The sequence below is a fragment of the Panthera uncia genome, chromosome B4 (genome assembly GCF_023721935.1).
Source record: "Panthera uncia isolate 11264 chromosome B4, Puncia_PCG_1.0, whole genome shotgun sequence".
Classification (NCBI taxonomy): Eukaryota; Metazoa; Chordata; class Mammalia; order Carnivora; family Felidae; genus Panthera; species Panthera uncia.
Genome location: NC_064809.1, coordinates 53,192,851 through 53,213,500, shown reverse-complemented (window position 1 = coordinate 53,213,500; position 20,650 = coordinate 53,192,851). Strand labels below are relative to the sequence as shown.

The following is a 20,650-nucleotide window of genomic DNA, read 5'->3' as shown; positions in this document are numbered from 1 at the left end:
TTTTTTTTTTTTTTTTCCACAAAGAATCACTGTGGTGCCTGAATTTTCTAATTTGGAATTGTCTTTATATTTATTTACATTTAATTGAAATCTGATCTTTAATAGGTAGAATCCAATATTTATCACTTGGACTTTTTGTGGTTTTGACTTGAGGAGCCATCCAAACTCTCACTTTAGACCCAGACCCAAGTACACAGAACTATCAGTGTAGTTATTTATAGATAGTACAAGAAAAATGGTAGCAAATACAGAAAATTATTTTTCTGGTAGCTTATAATATAAGGGCATTTGATGGATACTTCCTTATCCACCTGAAACAAGTGAAACTATTCTACAGCCCATTCAATTAATTGACTATGGTCCCACTCCTCCTTCTTCAGGCCAGCGTTAAATGTAGTTATTGCAGTTTGAGTATCATGTCATGTTTTCTAATACCAAAACATTAGAGGACTTATTTTACAAATAAGGTAAGCAGTGAAAGTAGTAAAACTCTGTATTGTCTGTCTGTTCCATTGTCACACATTAAAAGGATGACACTGGAATAAATCATGAATGTTGCTGATGATGTACATTCTCTCAGTTGACTTAGGTTACTTCCTTTGTACTTTGACTTTGTTGTGGTGAAAGAGACTTGGACCTCAGTTCTTGTGTCAGGTCTCTGACATCACCAAACTGGGCTGTATATCCTGGGGTACTTCTTGGCTGTCACCAGTTAACTCTTTGCACCTCAGGCTTCAGCTGGGGAAGGAAAGGCAGCTAAAAGCATCATCAGGCAGAAGCTGTGCTCCTTGGTTTCACCTCAGCACTAACTGCTTCTACCCTCTTCCTTAACTGTGTTTTTCCCCAATGCATAGTTGTAAGCCAGTGACTTATGCCCCTGGACATTAATGAGGAAAGATAAAGGGACAAGGAGACCATACTGCAGAGAGCAGATACCTATCTGTAGCTGTGACCAGAGAAATTTCCAGAAGGAAGGTCATACTGAACAGAGTTGGGAAAGAACATATTCTAGGCAGAGAAGGACCGTCTGTGTGATTGTTGATGTTAATGCCAGCAAGACGTGCATGTGTGGGGAAAGATTTGTGCCAGTAGGACCACATTAAAGTTTAATAGTATGAGTAAGTGGGAGAACAACGGTGAAAAGGAAGCCTTTGAAATACAATCTTAGAAGTTTTGACTTAATAAGGAGCTGGAAACTGCAGGTTGGTTGGGAGTGTGTGTGTGTGTGTGTGTGTGTGTGTGTGTGTGTGTGTGAGTGTGTATGTGTGTGTACTAGTGTCTTTACAGACTTGAGGAAAGTGTCATTTCCAGAAGGAGCACTCACACTTCAGTTATCTTCTGCATATAGTAATCAGGAAGAATGTGATTTAGGGCTTTATCCTGCTTCAAGGACAGCACTCTCAGAACTGACCTTCTACTGGTACTGGCTTTCCTGGCAAAGGATAAGAGGACATTGCCATTCTCTGGCAAACATTCCCAGTCTGCTCCTTATTAGCAGCCCAGTCTGGGGAGCAAATGGCCAAATGAGATAAGAATCTTAAAAAGATGTTTCGTTAGGTGCACATGGGTGGCTCAGTTGTTCAAGCGTTGTAATCAGCTTGGGTCATGATCTCATGGCCCATGGGTTCAAGCCCTGCATCAGGCTCTGTGCTGACAGCTCAGAGCCTGGAGCCTGCTTCGGATTCTGCGCCTCCCTCTCTCTGCCCCTCTCCCATTCATGATCTGTCTCTCTCCATCTCTGAAAAATGAATAAACGTTAAAAAAGTTCAAAAGAAAAATTAAAAAAAAAAAGACGTTCCATTAAACCACTCTCATTAAACAAGAGCAATCTACTTCCTGCCCTTCTTTGTCCCAGATGGGGCTGTCCTTTGTGACAGAAGTTTCCTAATGGTGTGTGCTGGCTGCATCTTGAAGCCACGAGTGATGGCTGAGGTTTGGGAAGCTCAAACCTGAAAGGAATTAGGTTGTCAGGGAAATTTCAACCATTTTCTTGCCATCAGGCTCCCGTTTTAGAAAACGTCTGCTCCCCGTATGACTGTATTTCTTTACACAATGGAAATCAAGGTTTCATTTTCTTCTCCAGAATTCCCTAAGCTACACTCAACATGTAGCTTAAGAATGAGGCAGTGACTAGAAAAGATTTGGAATAGAGTGGAAAAAGAAGTCTCAGGAGTGTGACTTATATTTGTCATCTGGAGATCTATTATCCTGTATTTTCCCTAAAGGCTAAGTAAAAACAGATGGGCTAACGTTGTGGGCAGGATTTTACAATAGTTGTAGAATCATATCTGGGAACTATTAGAATGGATATGGGACGTTTTGGAATCCTTCTTGGCATGTAAAAGGGCCTAGATTAGGCTTAGATTTTCGCAGAACATGGTTTACATGGAGCATTCAGATTTAATGGTCCCAGAACTTTTTTTTAAGTTTGTTTATTCATTTTGAGAGAGAAAGGGACAGCATGAGTTTGAGAGAGGGAGAAATAAGGGGGTAGAGACAGAGAATCCCAGTCATGCTCCATGCTGACAGATCAGACCTGATGTGGGGCTTGAACTCATGAAGCCATGAGATCATGACCTGGGCAAAAACCAAGAGTTGGATGCTTAACTGACATAGCCACCCACGCATCTCCCCCTCATCCATCTTTCTTCTTTTCTTTCTTTCTTTCTTTCTTTCTTTCTTTCTTTCTTTCTCTTCTTTCAAGTTTGGTTCCCATGCTTCTAGCTGGCTCATCAGTGTGTATTTGGGAGGAGAGGGAAGATATCAGCAGAAGATGACCTGTGCACAAAGGTGAGAAGTGGCTCAAATACTCCTTTAATAGTCGTGCTCTCAAATTGTGTTTCTTTGTGGAAGTAGGGTGCTGGAGGAGAAAGAACATGGTATTTGAAGTGACAAAGAACCAAGTTCAAATTCCTGCTCTTCTTTGTACTGCTAAATGCTAGTTGCCTAATGTTTCAGTCAGTAAGTAGAGTAATAGTGCTTATTTTATTGGGTTGTTATGGGGGTTAAATGAGATAACATATGTGCATTACTTGCGGCTCAACAAATCTGTTTCTCTATCATGGCTCTCTCCATGCATCCCTAATTCTTGCACATATACCTGGTAACCTTATTTGCCAGATACCATTTTTCTCTATCTTCAGCCTCTGCATATGTTCCCCAATGCTTCTAGAGTTCAAGTCTAGGGTCCTGGCTTATTAGTGTGTGTTAGTCCCACAAAATATCAATGAGAGTATGAGGTTTTTATAACCGTACTTACCTAAGGCAAAGTTGTGGTGTCTTTCCAGTCATTTTTGCTTGCCGACAATTTTGGTTGTAAATGAAAGACAAAGGAGTTCTATCTTCCCACCCGATCCTCTGATCTAAAGTTACTGATTTGAGGCTAAATCATTCTGGGTGGGATTTGGTTCTAACCAAAAATCATGTCAAACTTGTTTATAAAAGGCATTCAGGGAAGGAGAATCCATAAACTTTACTACTGGGACATTCTTTTTTTTTCTTTCTACATTTTTAGTTTGCAAAATATCAATCCTACGGATAGTTGCAAGAATATTATATTAAATACCCATTTATTTTTCTCTAGAATTGACCAATTGTTAATATTTTGCCACATTTTCTTGCTCTGTCCAATGTGTGTGTGTGTGTGTGTGTGTGTGTGTGTGTGTGTGAAATATGGTCTATAGGTCTATAGTCTAAGTTTACTAATTGTCCATTTTTTTTACTAGAGTATTTCTCCATGGTCCAGGTACATTCCAAGGTTATGCATTGCATTTTGTTGTTATGTCTCTTTATTTTCATATAATCTGCAACAGTTCCTCAGCCTGTCATTCCTGACATTGATGGTTTTGAAAAGCAAAGTTCACTTGTTTTATAGAAAGTCAACTTACTGTACAAAGTTGTTTTGTAGACTGATTGCTTTTATCATCAGATTTAGGTTACACATTTTAGACAGGAATATATAAGAACATGTTAAAGACATGGGCATGCCTTTTTTTCTCCCAGTTGTGTTTGTAACATCAAGTGCTAGGTAGGAGTGGCATTTAGAAGGTGTTTAATATTTATTGAATGAATGAATAAATGAATGAAATAAGACCTTCATTGCTACTTAGCTCTATTATTTTTCTACTTGAGGAAAGGAGGAGGAGCAGTTTTCTCCTATATCCTAGTCCCTTTTTTATTATACATATTTGAAGGCTTAAAAATAACCTAGGACCTCTGCAATGAACCCACAGAAAAGGAAAGTGAGATCAGGACTATGGCATGAGGCAAGCTGTAAAGTCTCTTTACCCAGGGGGTGGGTGGTGATCACAGAGTGTTGAGAGTGGACGATGAGTTAAGTGGTTGTCAGCGGGAGTGAGAAATAGCACACAGAAGTTAGGAGTACATGGCCTGTTTTCTTGCTGAGAGAAATTAGTTATCCAGGTTTACATATTTTACTATACTTCTCTCCCCTAACCCCCAATTGAATCCAAGAATGTCATAGTTAAAATTGATTTCTGTCTCTCTTCCTTTCTCAGCAGGAACAACCCCATTATTCTCTCCTTCTCTATCCTCTACCCCCACTCCCAACTCATACACATAAATGTGTATTTCTAACATTTATGAATGATGGTTGAGCAGCCATTATATGGATTATCTCCAATAATCTGGAGAACCAGGTTATTAGTTGTTGAGAAAGTAGATAACTCCTTGGAATTCTCATTTATGTAGAGCTCTCATCCCTGTAACTTGGGGGAAGTGAGATTATGACAGGTATTCTTTGCTTCTCAGAAATGTGTAGTCAGTCTTCCCTATTTGCTCCTTTATCTCTCCAGCTCTGAGCATCTCAGACATTTCTGACAGTCCTTCCTGAGGCATATGGGGCTCGGGCCTGGACTCATGTATTTAATTCTGTAAGGCTTGTGAGTGCCTGATGCACATGGTTCCTGCTCCCTTTCTGAGAGTCTCCATACTTCTGCCTTTGCAGTCCTTAATTTTACCAGGTTCTGGAAAAAGTGCCCTTTATCTCCATGTCAGCTCTTGATTATCCACAATAATGGTGGTTATAACCTAAAATAGTGCATGAAACTAAAATGATTTTGTTTGGTATGTAAGTGTGGGAGTCCTGCCTAGAGCCTGCCTAGAGATAGTCCATAAGTGAACAGCTTCATGAAAGCAATCTGTCATGTTACTCTGCCATGGGTGGCTGTATAGCATCTCTGCTTTGGCATCTAAGAGGGAGGCAGATGCAAGAATGTGGCTTGTTCAGCCCTCATTGTGTTGTTAGAAGCACCAGACATCTAATGAGAGTTCTGCAAAATTTATCTCCATGCCTTGTTTTCAAACTCTGGAAGAGACCTTTCCTGGAAGAGGCCAAACTCCTTGGTTTGAGAACCTAATACTTAATTCACAGAACATGAAAATTTGTAAGCAACCTGTGAAATTATCACTTTTTCAGTGGTTTCCTTCACACCCAGAATAAGAGCCAAAGTCCACACAGTGACTTTCAGACCCTACGTGAAGGATCTGGCTACTTGCTTTCTCTCTGACCTCATCCCCTACTGCTTTCTCCTCACTCATTCTGTCCTGGCCCCACAGCCCTTCTTGTTATTTCTTAAAAATAACCAGGTACCACTTCACAACTGTTAGGATGACTGCTATTAAAGAAAAAAAAAAAACAGAAGATAACAAGTGTTGGCAAGGATATGGAAAAATCGGGACACTTGTGCATTGCTGGTGGGGATGTAAAATGGTGCAGACACCACAGAAAACAGTATGGAAATTTCTCAAAATATTACATGTACAATTACCATATGATCCATCAATCTCACTTCTAGGTGCATATCCCAGATAATTGAAAGGAGGGACTCAAAAAGACATTTTTACACACACATTAATGATAGCATTATTCACAACAGCTAAAAGGTGAAACAACCCATACACCCATCAGTGGATACACAAGATATGGGATATACACACAATGGAATATCATTCAGCCTTTGAGAGGAAGGACATTATGACATATACTCCAACATGGATGAACCTTGAAGACATTATGCTAAGTGAAAAAGGAGGTCACAAGAGGACAATATTGTGTGATTCCACTTATATGAGTACCTACAGTGGTCAAATTCAGAGAGATAAAGTAGAATGGTGGCGCCAGCGGCTGTGGGGAGGGAAGGTGGAGTTACTGTTTAATAAGTACAGAGTTTCAGGTGAGGAAGTTGAACAAGTCTGGAGATGGATGGTGGTGACAGTTGCACAACAGTGCGAAGGTGAGGCTGTCTTGGATCACACATTTTTAAAATCATAATACCCACTAGAGCACATCCTAACATTTTCTTGCTTTCCTTTTCTCTGCAACACTGATTGCAATGCCAATGCAACATATATTTTTATTACTAATGTGTTTATTGTTTGCTTCCTACTGCAGGAGTATAGCAATGTGGGTGGAGAGATTTTGTGATTTTTTTCCTTTATCTGCAGTACTGAATACATGAAGACATGTATATTTGTTGAATGATAAGTGAAGGACTGTGATTAGACACAGACTTCTAGAGAAGGCACAAACAGAAAGAGAAAATGGGAAGATTCCAGTTTTCATGTGATTTTGTTCACTAATTTCTTCTACCCTTGAGTATGAGACTCAGCCCCACTATTCATGGTGGCTTTTGTTCTGCTTACCTGTTCACATGCATTGTGAACTATTTCACCTTTGGACATGTTGATGTGCATGTACACAACACTTACTATTATTTAAAACTCTTTCCCTGAACTCAAAGCCTCCACTCCTGTACTCGTGACTGTCCCCACCTCAGTTGCAGGGTTGCTTGAATTAGGACTTGAGAAACTCTGGGGAAGCTCAGCTTTCTAAAAAGCTTTATACCTGATTGTTTGGGAGTCACTGGTTTGATTGGCTCCAGAGTCTTCATTGTCTGGAACTTTAAGGAGGAAGAGAGTATTCATATACCTTGAGATGAGAAAGGAGCTGTGTTTGGATACAGAGGGTTGATATAATCTCTGGAGATGTTACATTTAAGGTTCACTGCTCTAAAACTTTGAGAAATAAAATAATTATTTAACAGCCTCATTAGCCTTCCTCTCAAGTCTTTATCAAAATTCTAGCAAAGCAACTGGTATCCAAACTATCTTTGAAGCTTTTCAGGAGGAGACACAAGGCCAACTTCCTGATTCACAGGAATGTTAGCACCCAACCATGGGAACCGGTGGGACTTATTGCCTTGGAAAAATGTTTTAAAAAGGAAAGGTCCAGAGGAAACTAGGTGGCTCAGTTGGTTAAGCATCTGACTTCAGCTCAGATCATGATCTCATAGTTTGTGGTTCATGAGATCATGAACCACATGAACCACATGAACTACATGTGGTAAGCTGTGCTGACAGCTCAGAGTCTGGAGCCTGCTTCAGATTCTGTGTCTCTCTGCTTCTCTGCCCCTCACCTGCTCATTTTATCTCTCTCTCTCTCAAAAATAAAAGTTAACATTAAAAAATTTAAATAAATAAAAAATAAAAGAAAAGGTCCATAGTGAGGGCAGAACCCTTCTAGACACAGAAGAATAAACACAATGACTTCCAGGACAAAGGGGAGTTGTTGGGGCTGGCTGGGAAAGGAAGACAGCCTGCAATTCTGTTGGTGGATTGTTGGATTTGACAGGAGTTCTTCTTGAGTACTTGGAATGGAACTTTGGTTTTGGAGTTTGAAAGGAGCTCAGAGACTGAAATACATGGAAGATGAGGGATGGAAGGGGAGAGACGAGGGTATTATGGAATTCATGCAAACTGGCTTCTCACTCCCTGGCAACTCTGCCTTTTCTTCAGCACTTCATTTGCACCAAGGACCTCCTTTGGGAGAGACTGTGTCTTAATTAAACTGAGATTCACAGACCCAGGGCCCTCATTAGGAAATGACCTCAGGAAAGTGCTTGAAATAGATGATGGTGCATGTTCTAGTCTCCTGTTTAGACCTGTGTTTGGCCCTTTCTCTCTTTCCAAATAAACAAACAAACAAAAAACCCAAAACAACAAACCTTTCCTTTAGAAAGCTCAAGATATATTAGTCAATAAATACATGTATATATTCATTTTCTCCATCCTATATGCCTCCTATGGTTGCTCAGTACAATTATGAGTGGATTCTTGTTCTGGGTAGTGAGGTTTGGAGGTGGGAGAGTAGGATTCAGAAAAAGGAGGTATATTGATCCCGGCCCTGCCCTCCAGAAGTTTAAAGGAATTTAAGTGACATACCCAGCACACCAACAGACTGAAAGGGAAAATTAGTTTCAGCTGAGCATCAGAATGGTCTGTAAGTGCTGGCAGGAAGGGGAGGAACTTTGGAGATGGGGACCAGTCAGGATGGCTTAGGAAAGGCTTCTGAGACGTGGGTGGAAAAGTTGTAGATTAGGGTTGAGAAGACCTAACATTAAGACTGGACAGAAGCATTAAGACTGGACAGAAAGGAGGGCATCCCTGGCAGGGCAGGGTTTACTCAGGCCAAAGACTCATCCCAAGAAGGGTAAGTGAAGATGTGAGGAGCTGAGTTAAGAAAAAGGTGATGGTCCTGAGGGTAGGGGGAGAATTAGGGTAGGTGCTCTGACAGCTGGGTCAGAGAGTCTGAACTGAATATAAGCTATTCGAATAATCATAGATTATTGCACAGAATGAGGGCATTTCTGAACATGGTGACATGGTGTTTGAGGACAATGTTTCTCTGTGTTGTTATAAGCTGGATTTGTGATAAGCTCTCTCAGGATTCCCAATCATGAGTTTGCTTTTCTCTTCTATAAGTTTGGTTGTTCATTTTTGTTCTGCCTCCTTCTGTTGGAGTCATAAAATGTGATTATTTATTCTCAGATATTTTGTTCTTGGGTTGCTTCTATGGTATCTTCATACTTCATCTGTATCCCACTGTCTCTCATCTTCAGTAAAAGGGAAACAGAAATTATCAAAAGCATTACCCATCTCTGATCCTGCCATTCAGATGGTCCTCCTCTGGGATTCCTGCTCAGGGTCCATGGGTGGACTTCAGAAGAATGTATGATATATATTTTTTTATTGAAGTGACCAACCTCACAAGGGTGTGTGATTCAGCAAATGTTAGGAACCACTGTTGTGTCTTTGTTGGGAGGAGACGGCTCCCCAGGAGAAATGTGGGACAAGCATCCTTAGTGCCCAGTAAGGAGCCTCCAGAGACAGTTGAAGGAGCTGAAGGAGAAACAGGAATTGGGAAAAGGGAAATGGGTCAGAGGGAACTGGTGGGAGGGATGCCCCTCTTCCCTTGTTCTCCACCCTCTTTCTAGCAAGTATCCCTTCTCTGTATTCTCCATGTCCTGATGACTACAGGATTCTGGTTCCCCTTCGATTTAAATCTGTTAGGTGCCCACTATTTATCAGGCTCTGAACCAGGTCCTCTCACAACATCACCTCAGGCAATTCCTTTGTTGAACCTGAAGTACACAGAGTGGAGTCAACCCCACCCTCAGTCATGGACTGTTAGCACCGTCGCTTCCTGTCAGGCCCCTTTTCAATGCATTTTATTTTCACCTTTCATCATGATCTCTATTCTTATTGCCCCTCCTTACTGGAGGCATTTGCTTTAGGGTATTTAACAAATTCTCCTCCAATCCATGCTCTGTACATTTATTTAGATACACTCATCCACTCAACAAATTCACAGTTGTAGGAGTGGGGAATACAACCAAGAGCAAAACAATAAAAAAGTCCTGCTTTCATGGAACTTGCATCTTTTGGTGTGAAATAAATCATAAACAAGTAAAACACATAGTACCTTAAAAAGTGATAAGTGCTATGAAAAAAAAAGGGCAGGGAGACCAGGTATGTTGTGGTTATTTAGGAGTAGATTTCAGTTCCATGTGGAGAGAATAAGGAAGTCCTTGCTACAAATGTGCTGTTTCACCAACTGTAGTAAAGGGAGAAACCATGTGGATATGTGGGATAGAAGTGGTGCAGTTATAGGGGACAACAAGTACAAAGGCCCTGAGGTAAGGTCTTGCCTGGTATGTTAGGAAGCCAGAATGGCTGGGAAGCCAATGACTAGAGAAAAATGAGTGGTCAGAGAGAGAAACAGAAGGCTGAGAGGTATCTGGGTCAGAGACAAGTACTGTAAGACTTCGTAGGCCTTTGGAAATGCAGACTTTGGCTTCTACTCTGGATAAAAAGGGAAACCAGTGGAAGCTTTTGAGCACAGGAATGATGTGGCATTTTTAATACATATGTGTATATCAGCTATTTTTGGCTGTTTATAAATGTATATAAATGGAATTGTGTTGTACATCCTGCTTCTACTTTTGCTTCCTAACATTATTTCTGAGATCTACACATGTTGTTTTTTGTAAATCTACTGTATTTGTGACTGTTGTGTATATTTCATTGTACATATATGGCACATTTTACTTCTATATTCCTCTAGTGACATATGCTGACATAGCTTCTAACTCCCTGCTACCACAAACTGTCCTATGATGAACATGCTCATATGGGCCTCCTTATGGACTTAGGAGAGAGTTTCCTTGGGGTGTTTACCTTGAAGGTCCATTGTGGGCTAAGAGGGTATGTGCAATCTTTTTTTTTTTTAATTTTTTAATGTTTATTTGTTTTTGAAGGAGAGAGAGAGAGTGTGAGTGGGGGAGGGGCAGAGAGGGAGACACAGAATCCAAAGCAGGCTCCAGGCTCGAGCTGTCAGCACAAAGTCCGACACGGGTCTGGAACCCACAAACTTAGAGATCATGACCTAAGCCGAAGTCGGAGGCTTAACCGACTGAGCCACCTAGGACCCCCAGTCTCTTTAATTTTTCATTAACGTTTTATAAGGAGTCTTTTTGTTTTTAATTTTTTTTAATGTTTACCTATTTTTGACAGAGAGAGAGAGACAGAGCATGAGCGAGGGAGGGGCAGAGAGAGAGGGAGACACAGAATCCAAAACAGGCTCCAGGCTCTAAGCTATCAGCACAGAGCCCAACACAGGGCTTGAACTCACGAACTGTGAGATCATGACCTGAGCTAAAGTCGGACTCTTAACCAACTAAGCCACCCAGGCATCCCAGGTGTGTGTGTTCTTAATTCCACTAAGACTGTGCTTCAGGATGGTGGCTGCAGTTACACTACCACCAGCAGTGCATGGTGGTTTGTATCTTCTTTTTTTTTGTTTGTTTGTTTATTTTTTATTTTTAAAAATTTACATCCAAATTAGCATATAGTGAAGCAATGATTTCAGGAGTAGATTCCTTAATGCCCCTTACCCATTTAGCCCATCCTCCCCTCCCACAACCTCTCCAGCAACCCTCAGTTTGTTCTCCATATTTATGAGTCTCTTCTGTTTTGTCCCCCTCCCTGTTTTTATATTATTTTTGTTTCCCTTCCCTTATGTTAATCTGTTTTGCCTCTTAAAGTCCTCATATGAGTGAAGTCATGTGATTTTTGTCTTTCTCTTACTGACTAATTTCACTTAGCATAATACCCTCCGGTTCCATTCATATAGTTGCAAATGGCAAGATTTCATTCTTTTTGATTTGTGAGTAATACTCCATTGTATATATATATATACCACATCTTCTTTATCCATTAATCCATCGATGGATATTTGGGCTCTTTCCATACTTTGTCTATTGTTGATGGTGCTGCTATAAACATGGGGGTGCCTGTGTCCCTTTGAAACAGCACACCTGTATCCCTGGAATAAATGCCTAGTAGTGTAATTGCTGGGTCATAGGGTAGTTCTATTTTTCGTTTTTTAAGGAACCTCCAGACTGTTTTCCAGAGTGGCAGCACCAGCTTGCATTCCCAGGTTTGTATCTTCTCATGGAATTTCATGTTGATCTAGTAAGGAAGTCAGGTAAGGTTCCTTGTGGATAAGGAAACTGGGGCTTAGAGAGATTAAGCAAATTACCCCAGTTTATACAGTGAGGCAGAAGAGCCAGGGCTCATATCCAACATTTCTGACATAATGTTCATTGCTTTTACCTCTATAGTACTCAGCACTGCTTCTTCTAGGAATAAGATGAGGCATCCATAGACAAAAAAAAAAAAATATATATATATATATATATATATTATATATAATAATTATTATTTGTTATTATATTTGAGGCTTGCATTTTTTGATGCCTGGTCTAAGTCAGTAAGCCTAGGACTCCCAAGTGTTTAGCACCAAGTACAAGGGGGTCTGTCTAGAGTACTTACTGTTTCAAAGCAAAATATGTGGAATAAAACTATTTTCATTGTCTCATGAGGACTAGTTAACAGGCTCAAGTTGTAGCGGATGATTTTGAGGCTAGACATTTATAAAAACTAATTGTTTTTCAAAGTTTGGGGATTTGAATCATATTTCAATATTAAATTTTAGGTGGATTATATTAAGTACATATTGTTTGCTAGGTACTGAACTAACTACTTTATAGGCATCATTTAACTTACTCCTCACAAAAACTCTATGAGGTATTTACTTTTACTCTCATTTGACTGTTTTAGAAACTAAAGCCCTAACAGGTGAACTAATTTGTCCAGAGTCATCTGGTATGAGATTGAGTTGTGATTTGAACATGAACCATCTAGCTGCAGAGCTTTACTCCTAACTACTAAATTGTGCTGCCTTCCTGTAAAGGAAGCTTTTGGAATCTCTTGTCTTTGAAATTGAAGACAACTTCTCATTTGGGGTGGATTAGATCAGTCACAGGAAGTACAGGGCTATTGAACAAGAATCTCCAGAAGGAGAGGATCTGAAGTTTGAAAATGTCCCCAGGTGTCTTTACTATCTCTCTCTCTGTCCCAAAGTGAGAACCTTTGCCTTAGGACATGCTACCTAGATTATAGGGCCTGGGCATGATGCCTTCAAAAAGTTAGAGCTTCTTTAGCTGGGTGTGGGTGTCTGGTTGCCTGTAACCCAAATCAACCTGATATTTAAAACAAGTGTCCTCAAATGCAAACATTCTTTAAAAAAATTAAGTTATTTATTTCGAGAGAGAGAGAGAGAGAATGCAAACAAATGAGCAGAGAAGGGGCAGAGAGAGAGGGAGAGAGAAAATCCCAAGCAGGCTTCATGTGGTTAGTGTGCAGCCTGATGTGGGGCTTGAACTTCAGAACCATGAGATTATGACCGGAGTCAAAATCAAGAGTCACACGCTTAACAGACTGAGCCATTCAGGTGCCCCACAAACAATTCTTTATCACCCTGTGTTGTTCATACCTGCCATGAATGATGTGCGGTTAAGGTTTCATCAGTTGGTTTTCCCTTCACACTTTTCATTTTGCTTGCCTTCTACAAGGAAGGTAATTCCATTTATATCCTTACTTGAGCCAGGATTATAAAGACTGCTTGGTTACAAAGTATGTATCTCAAAGTCAATTCTGGATTGAATTCTGGATTATGTGCTCTTTTAGGTTTCTCTTCTCAGTTTGTTCATTTGTTCAATAAATATTTATTGAGCACCTAACTCACAGTCTCATAGAGGACATACACAGGCAGCTGACCTTGAATTTTGTTACATTAGGGTAAATAGCACATGGGGGAAGCCTGGGTGTTATGATAGCACATAGGAAGGGCAGCATACAGGTCAGGATAGGCTTCCTGGGGAAGAAACTTCCAAGCTGGAAACTAGAAGAGAGGTGAAGCTTAGCTAAGTGAAGGAACAAAAAAGCATTAGAGGCACAGGGAATAGTTTGGATGTTATATTTTGCAGCTGGAGCAGGAACTGGGCATGGGATGAGGCTGGGGGAATCAGCACAGGTTAGATGATGAAGAAAGGAAGTATTATGAAGGAAGAGCAGTGGGGAACTACTGAAGGGTTTCAAGCCTCAGGGTGGGTGGGGACACGTCAATCATATTCATAATTTAGAAGGTTCCATGAGTTAAGTATTCACTCTCCTTATCTATGTTGTGTGCTTGTTGGTAAATCATAACATTGGAACTGGTGGATGGCAAATAAGGAGTATAGATGGATTTGTACACAGAAGGTCTGACCCATTTCCCAAGGGTTCATTTTGATTATCTATAGAGAAGACTTTTCAATTTTGACTTAATCTTTCTATTAAAACCTCTGACAACATTTCCTAAAATTCTCTCAAAATAGGAGCCTGAGTATGGGGGAGAGTGGGGGCTGCATGACTTTGTTTTCTCTGTTCTCCACTTCTCATTTCTGGGGCATTGCTGTGAATTGTTCACCCAAAGCCTTATTCCCCTTGAGAAGAGGCCCATTTGAATAGCTTCAGTGGAGGACATCACAGACAGTGTAGGGTGTTTATAGAACACAACGTGGCCAGGGAGGAGACTGTCCGTAAAAGCGAGGTCTCCTTCTCTCCTGGAACCCAAAGAGGAAGGAGACAGAAGGAATTGTTTTGGTTTTGAACTACTGAGCTAGGTGACATACTTCTTTTCTCCCTGCCCATCATTACTGTGGACATAAAAGTTATAGTAAATTTTGTCTGGTTGCTTTGGGTGAGGTTTATTGAATGTCAGAATTCATCAAGTGACATTTCTGGTTCTTCTCTCTTATTACTAATGGATGCTTGATTGACTGCTACACCCATTTCTCCAGTGTTTCTTCACAAGACAGCCTGTTCCTCTCATTATTGCAGGTAGTTATGAAGGCCCTGCCCCCTTTGCTCTCTTCTATTTTCACAGCACCCCTGTTGGCATAGTTAGGTAAAGGGAAGAGTAGGACTGTACACACTTTACCATCAGTACAGCTAAGTGGATGACACAGAATGGGGAAAGGGGGGACCAAAGTGACATCTGACTTTGGGTACTGATTTGGAGGCAAAGAGTTTTAAGACAGAGGAACCAATATTTGTATTTCAAATTCAAATGTAATTTAAAAAATGGTTCTGTAATTGCAATGACACATGAATTAATGTGTCATATCTCATGCCCAAGCACCACGTAATCATCCTGTGTGTGAATTATTGCACAATACATTCATTCCCTGTTGTGACGTACAGCTTAATTAGTACATGAAACTACATGAGTTAGACGAATGTAAAGGGATTATGTCCCATGGTGTGCAATAAAGGAGAATGTTGGGAGGTATTTGGCACTGTTTCTGAGGGGAAATCAGGGTTGATTTTTCTATGATGTCTTTTGGTTTCAATTTCAGTGATACTTGGGCCGCAACAGGTGACATGGGATTTCTGAGCTACAGTTGGTTGGTTGAACACCACCATTCAGTAAATATTTCTTGTTTAGGCATTATGAAGGGTCAAATGAAATACAAAGCAGCAACTTTGAAGCGTGAGTAATGGACCTCGGCAGCCCCAAGTCTACTTGGCTTCACTGAGTCTCACTGAACCTGATCCCAGATTCTCCTCCCTGGGCTTGCTGTAGCTCTCTGATCCTGGAATCCTCTTCAGTTCCAGCTAGGATGCTGCGTCAGGCACTTCGTAGATTTGGTCAAAAACTGGTACGAAGACCTACACTGAAGGAACCGGTGGCTAAGGATGACCCACAGAGAAGCCTAAACACTCTGGATTTAGTGGCTCGGGTTGTGGGCCGCACAGTGGGTATAGGTGTGTATATCCTGGCTGGTGAGGTGGCCAGAAATCAAGCAGGACCATCCATTGTGATCTGCTTTTTGGTGGCTGGCCTATCTTCTGTGTTGGCTGGGCTGTGCTATGCAGAGGTTAGCGCCCGAGTTCCCCATTCTGACTCTACATATCTCTACAGCTTTGTCACTATAGGTGAACTCTGGGCTTTCATCACTGGCTGGACCCTCATACTCTCCCATGTTGGTGATAAAGCCATTGTGGCCCGTGCATGTATCTTAGCTTTTGACAACCTGCGTGGGAATAAGATCTCTCAGACCCTGCGTGAGAGCATCTCACCACATGTTCCCCGTGTCCTTACAGAATATGTAGATATCTTTGTTGTGGGTCTTGTGTTTTTGCTCATAGAATTCCGGAATCTGAGGTATGTTTGGTCTTTCCCAGTTACCAAAATGGCCACATTGGTGAAACTTTTGGTTCTCAGTTTTGTCATCATCTCTGGCTTCATTAAGGGGGACCTGCACAACTGGAAACTCACAGAAGAGGACTATGCAATGGCTGGACTCAATGACACCTCGAGCTTGGGCCCTCTGGGCTCTGGAGGATTTGTGCCTTTTGGCTTTGAGGGGATTCTCCGTGGAACAGCTACCTGTTTCTATGCATTTATAGGTTTTAGCAGCATTTTTGAAAAAGTTGAAGAAGCCCGGAATCCCCAGCATTCCATCCCCATGTGCATTGTGATTTCACTGTTCATCTGCTTTTTGGTGTATTTTGGTGTCTCTGCAGCACTTACACTTATGGTGCCTTACTACAAGCTTCGACATGGGAGCACCTTGCCTCAGGCATTACTCCATATTGGCTGGGACCCTGCCTACTATTTTCTAGCTTTTGCATTTCTGTGTATTGTTTCTGCCAGGCTCTTGGGCTTTATGTTTCCCATACGTCGAGTATTACACAGGATGGGACAGGATGGTCTCCTGTTCCCTGTCCTTGAAGGAATCCGTTCCCGCCCATTCATCCTTATCATGACCACTGTGATCTTGAGCATTATTACAGCAATCATGGCAGTCTTCTTTGGGCTCACTGATCTCCTGGACCTTAGGTCAGTTGGATCCCTGATACCTCACTCCCTGGTTGCTACTTCCATTCTCATCCTCAGGTATCAGCCTGAGGCAAAGGAAGGGGAAAATGAATCAGAGGTGCTGGAGGAGAATGGACATATAGTAGAGAGGCTGACTCTACAGGGACTACTTTTTCCAGGCAGCCCCACCCCCACTCCACTCTCTGGCCGGGTTGTCCGTGTTTGCTCCGCACTGCTTGCTTTGCTGCTAATTCTTCTTTGCCTGGTGCTGGCCCAGTGGCCAGTTCTGCTTTCTGGAGACCCAGTGTGGATTTCAGTGGTTGTGGTGCTCCTGGTGCTCATCACTGGGCTCACTGGGGTCATCTGGAGACAGCCTCAGAGCTCTAGTCCCCTTTACTTTAAGGTCCCTGCTCTGCCTCTGCTCCCACTACTGAGCATCTTCATGAATGTTTGCCTTATGGTGCAGATGACAGCTGCCACCTGGGCCCTATTTGCTGTCTGGATGTTGATTGGGTTTGCTATCTACTTTGCCTATGGGATCCAGTACAGTCTGGTCTCTAACTCCGCTTAAGTTAGGGCCAAAAGTGTAGACCTTGAACTAAGCAGTACCAGTACATATTTGGTTTGACATCATCACACCTGAATGCAGTCTTGTCTCTCTGCACAATATTGGAGAGTCTCTTGACTGCATGGAAAGCTAGGCCTCCAAAGGGATGTTGGTGGGTGAACACTAATAGAGCTCAGTGTGTATTGTGAAGGATGTGTCTTTGCTCTTTCTCCTTTTTTTTTTTCTTTTAACCTGTCTACTTTTGAGTTGTGTCTGTAGCTGCTTACTGGCTTTCAAATATTATTAAAAGAAATTACAAAAAGTGTTTTTGTTTTCCTTGGTTGAATATCCAGTAGGGTGCCTGACTGGCTCGGTCAGTACAACATGCAACTTTTTATCTCAGGGTGGTGAGTTTGAGCTCCACATTGTGTATAGATGTTATTTTAAAAAAACGCACAGCAGAATTACTGGATCAATAGGTGGTTTTATTTTTAATTTTTTGAGGACCTGCATACTGTTTTCCACAGTGGCTGCACCAATTGACATTCCCACCAACAATACATGAGGGTTTCTTTTTCTCCATATCCTAGACAATACTTGCCTATCTTATCTTCCTTTTTTTAATTTTTTTAATGTTTATTTATTTTTGATAGAGAGAGAGACAGAGCATGAGTAGGGGAGGGGCAGAGAGAGAGAGGCAGACACAGAATCTGAAGCAGGCTCTAGGCTCTGAGCTGTAGGCACAGAGCCCAACGCAGGACTCGAACTCACAGACCACGAGATCATGACCTGAGCCGAAGGTGGACGCTCAACCAACTGAGCCACCCAGGCACCCCTATCTTATCTTTCTGATTTTAGCCATTCTGATAGGTTTAAAGTGATATCTCATTGTAGTGTTAATTTATATTTCCCTGATGGTTAGTGCTGGTGAACATCTTTTCCAAGTGTTTATTGACCATCTGTATGTGAAAATAGTATGGAGGCTCCTCAAAAAATTAAAAATAAAAATTACCCATAACCCAGCAATTGCACTACTAGGTATTTATACAAAGGATACAAAAATTGCTGATACCAAGGGGCACATGCACCCAATGTTTACAGCAGCACTATTGACAATAGCCAAAATATGGAAAGAGCCTGAATGTCCATAGACTTATGAATGGATAAAGATGATGTGGTTTATATATACAATAGAATAATACTCTGCAATAAAAATGAATGGATTCTTGCCATTTGCAACAATGTGGATGGAACTAGAGTGTATTATACTAAGTTAAATAAGTCAGTCAGAGAAAGATAAATATCATATGATTTCATTCAGATGTGGAATTTAAGAAACACAGCAGATGAACATAGGGGAAGGGAAGGAAAAATAAGATAAAACTATAGAGGTAACCAAACCATAAAAGACTCTTAAATAGTGAGAACAGACTGAGGGTTGCTGAGGGGAGGTTGGTGGGGGAATGGGCTAAATGGGTGATGGGCATTAAGGAGGGCCCTTGTTGGGATCAGCACTGAGTTTCATATGTAAGTGGTGAATCACTGGGTTCTACTCTTGAAACCAATATTACACTGTATGTTAACTAACTTGAGTTTAAACAAATAAATTTTTAAAAAGGAAGGGATGAGATATAATTTTCATTGCCATCTGGAGGATAGACAGAAAGAAGGACATGGACAGATAGACTCCTCAGAGACACTAGTAGCTGCTACTGTCATGTAGATCTTGCTCTTCAACGTGTGGTCCACGGACCAGCAGCATGAGTGTCACCTGAGATCTTGTTAGAAATGCAGAATCAGGTCCTACTCAAACCTACTGAATCAGAATCTGCATTTTTAACAGACTCCCAAGTGATTTGTATGCTCGTTTATGTGTGAGAAGCACTCACTTCAGATGATGGAGGATAGGTGTCTGGCCTCAGATGAGCACTATGGGAGATCTGAAACTTTGGAAGAGGAGGGGACTGAGCTAGGGAAATTGAATTTTTGGGAATAAGGAGAAGTGTAGGCCCTGGCTTCCCTAGTGTCCTTAGGCTTCCCATATCAGTCACTGTGCCAGGGTTTGTCACTCTGTCCACTTTGGGAAAATGTCTGCCATGCCCATGCTGGAGTCTGCCTGGTCATCAGAGGCTCCCTTGGGGCACAGGATTGTGTGGGTTGGAACAGGTGCCAATCCCTACTTCATATATGTCCCAAAAGGGACTGGGGAGGTCATTTTAGTCATGCCGAGCCTCAGGGTTGTACTGTCTCTTAATCAAATGAGTGATAACTGAAGAGGTTATGGAGATTGGGGGATTGAAATAGGAGTTAACTATCTGTCCTGGAAATTAGGATACTTTCATCTTTCAAAATCTTTAAGGATAGACCAGATGACTGCATAAGGGGTTATTTCCTAGTCAGGGCCAAATTAATTTTTTTAAGGAATCTTTTGATGATTTTTAATGGGTTAATAACAAATGAGACTAAATTTCCAGAGACCTGGAGGATAGGCAATGGAAAAATGTTATCAGATGATCATTTGGGAATTTTCTTAGGCTTTTGGGGGTCTGTATACCTCGTCCCCAATCAGAAAGAGTGATGAAGAGAGAGGATAGTATTAAAGGAAAACAGATTGAGAGTAAGAAGAAAGAAAATTTTTCTGAGATTAAAGGGTGACTGGAGGTGATGGGAAGGTGTAGGCTCTCTGGCAGTGTGCATGGCTGTCTCACTTGGGTTTTGGAATGCCTCAGATGGGCCCTGCCCAGAAACAGGACAATGTACAAAATGAACTCTTGAACTCCCAAATATTTTTTATCTAAAGAATTCTCCTGTCAACTCCTGAAATAAAAGGCTTGGGTGGATATGTGGTATATATAAGGCAATGAGGCATGGGGACAATGAATGTCAGAAGAGAAACACCAATATTCTTAGAGCATTAAAATTAAAATTAAAACAAGGCTTAGATTTAGGAGAATAAGTTGCATGTTAAGGCTCAAATAAGAATTTTAGGTTTCCATGTCCTTCTTCTCTCTATATTTTTATCTTGTCTCACTGATGAGATTTATAAACCTCCTAAGGGAAAAGAACATATCTTTTATCTATTACTTGTTTATATCTCCCATGCTTACAAAGTGATGATAATAATAGCTCCATTTGTTGAGTACTATGCTGTATGCTGTGTTCCAAGCACTTCACATAATCACCTATTTAATACAAAAGTTTTATGGTGGAGTATTGTTATGGTCATTTTACAAAAGTTGAAACAAAGACTCAGAGGCATTAAGTGATTTGTGCAAAGTGAGTGGTGAAGTTAGGCTTTGTACCAAGTTTGAGGGAAGCTCATGCTGCTAGCTGCTGAGCTATACTCTCTGTGGAGTAGCAGCTCAGTAAGGGACTGATGATCATTGAAACATGATGGCATAGCATAATTGAAATACAGTGCCTATTTCTAAATAGTGAATAATAAAAAAAAATAATTCTATTTGTTTCATGGAATGTAGTCAGAGAGACACTTAATCACACATGCAACTTGTACTCAGACATTCTCTCATTTACCT

General features: G+C 41.1%; 2 protein-coding genes across 3 annotated transcripts in view; both read left to right on the top strand.

Annotated features, from left to right (window-relative positions):
- Positions 1-20,650, top strand: part of LOC125920139 (cationic amino acid transporter 3-like) — a 357,875-nt gene that overhangs the window by 210,578 nt on the left and 126,647 nt on the right. The gene's annotated exons all lie outside the window — the stretch shown is intronic.
- The window catches only part of LOC125920140 (cationic amino acid transporter 3-like), a 313,660-nt gene continuing 308,202 nt past the window's right edge, over positions 15,193-20,650 (top strand). The window contains exon 1 of the mRNA XM_049627140.1: positions 15,193-16,778. Within this exon, the coding sequence (XP_049483097.1) occupies positions 15,366-16,778 (1,413 nt within the window). The 5' untranslated portion in view covers positions 15,193-15,365. The remainder of the gene's footprint in view (positions 16,779-20,650) is intronic.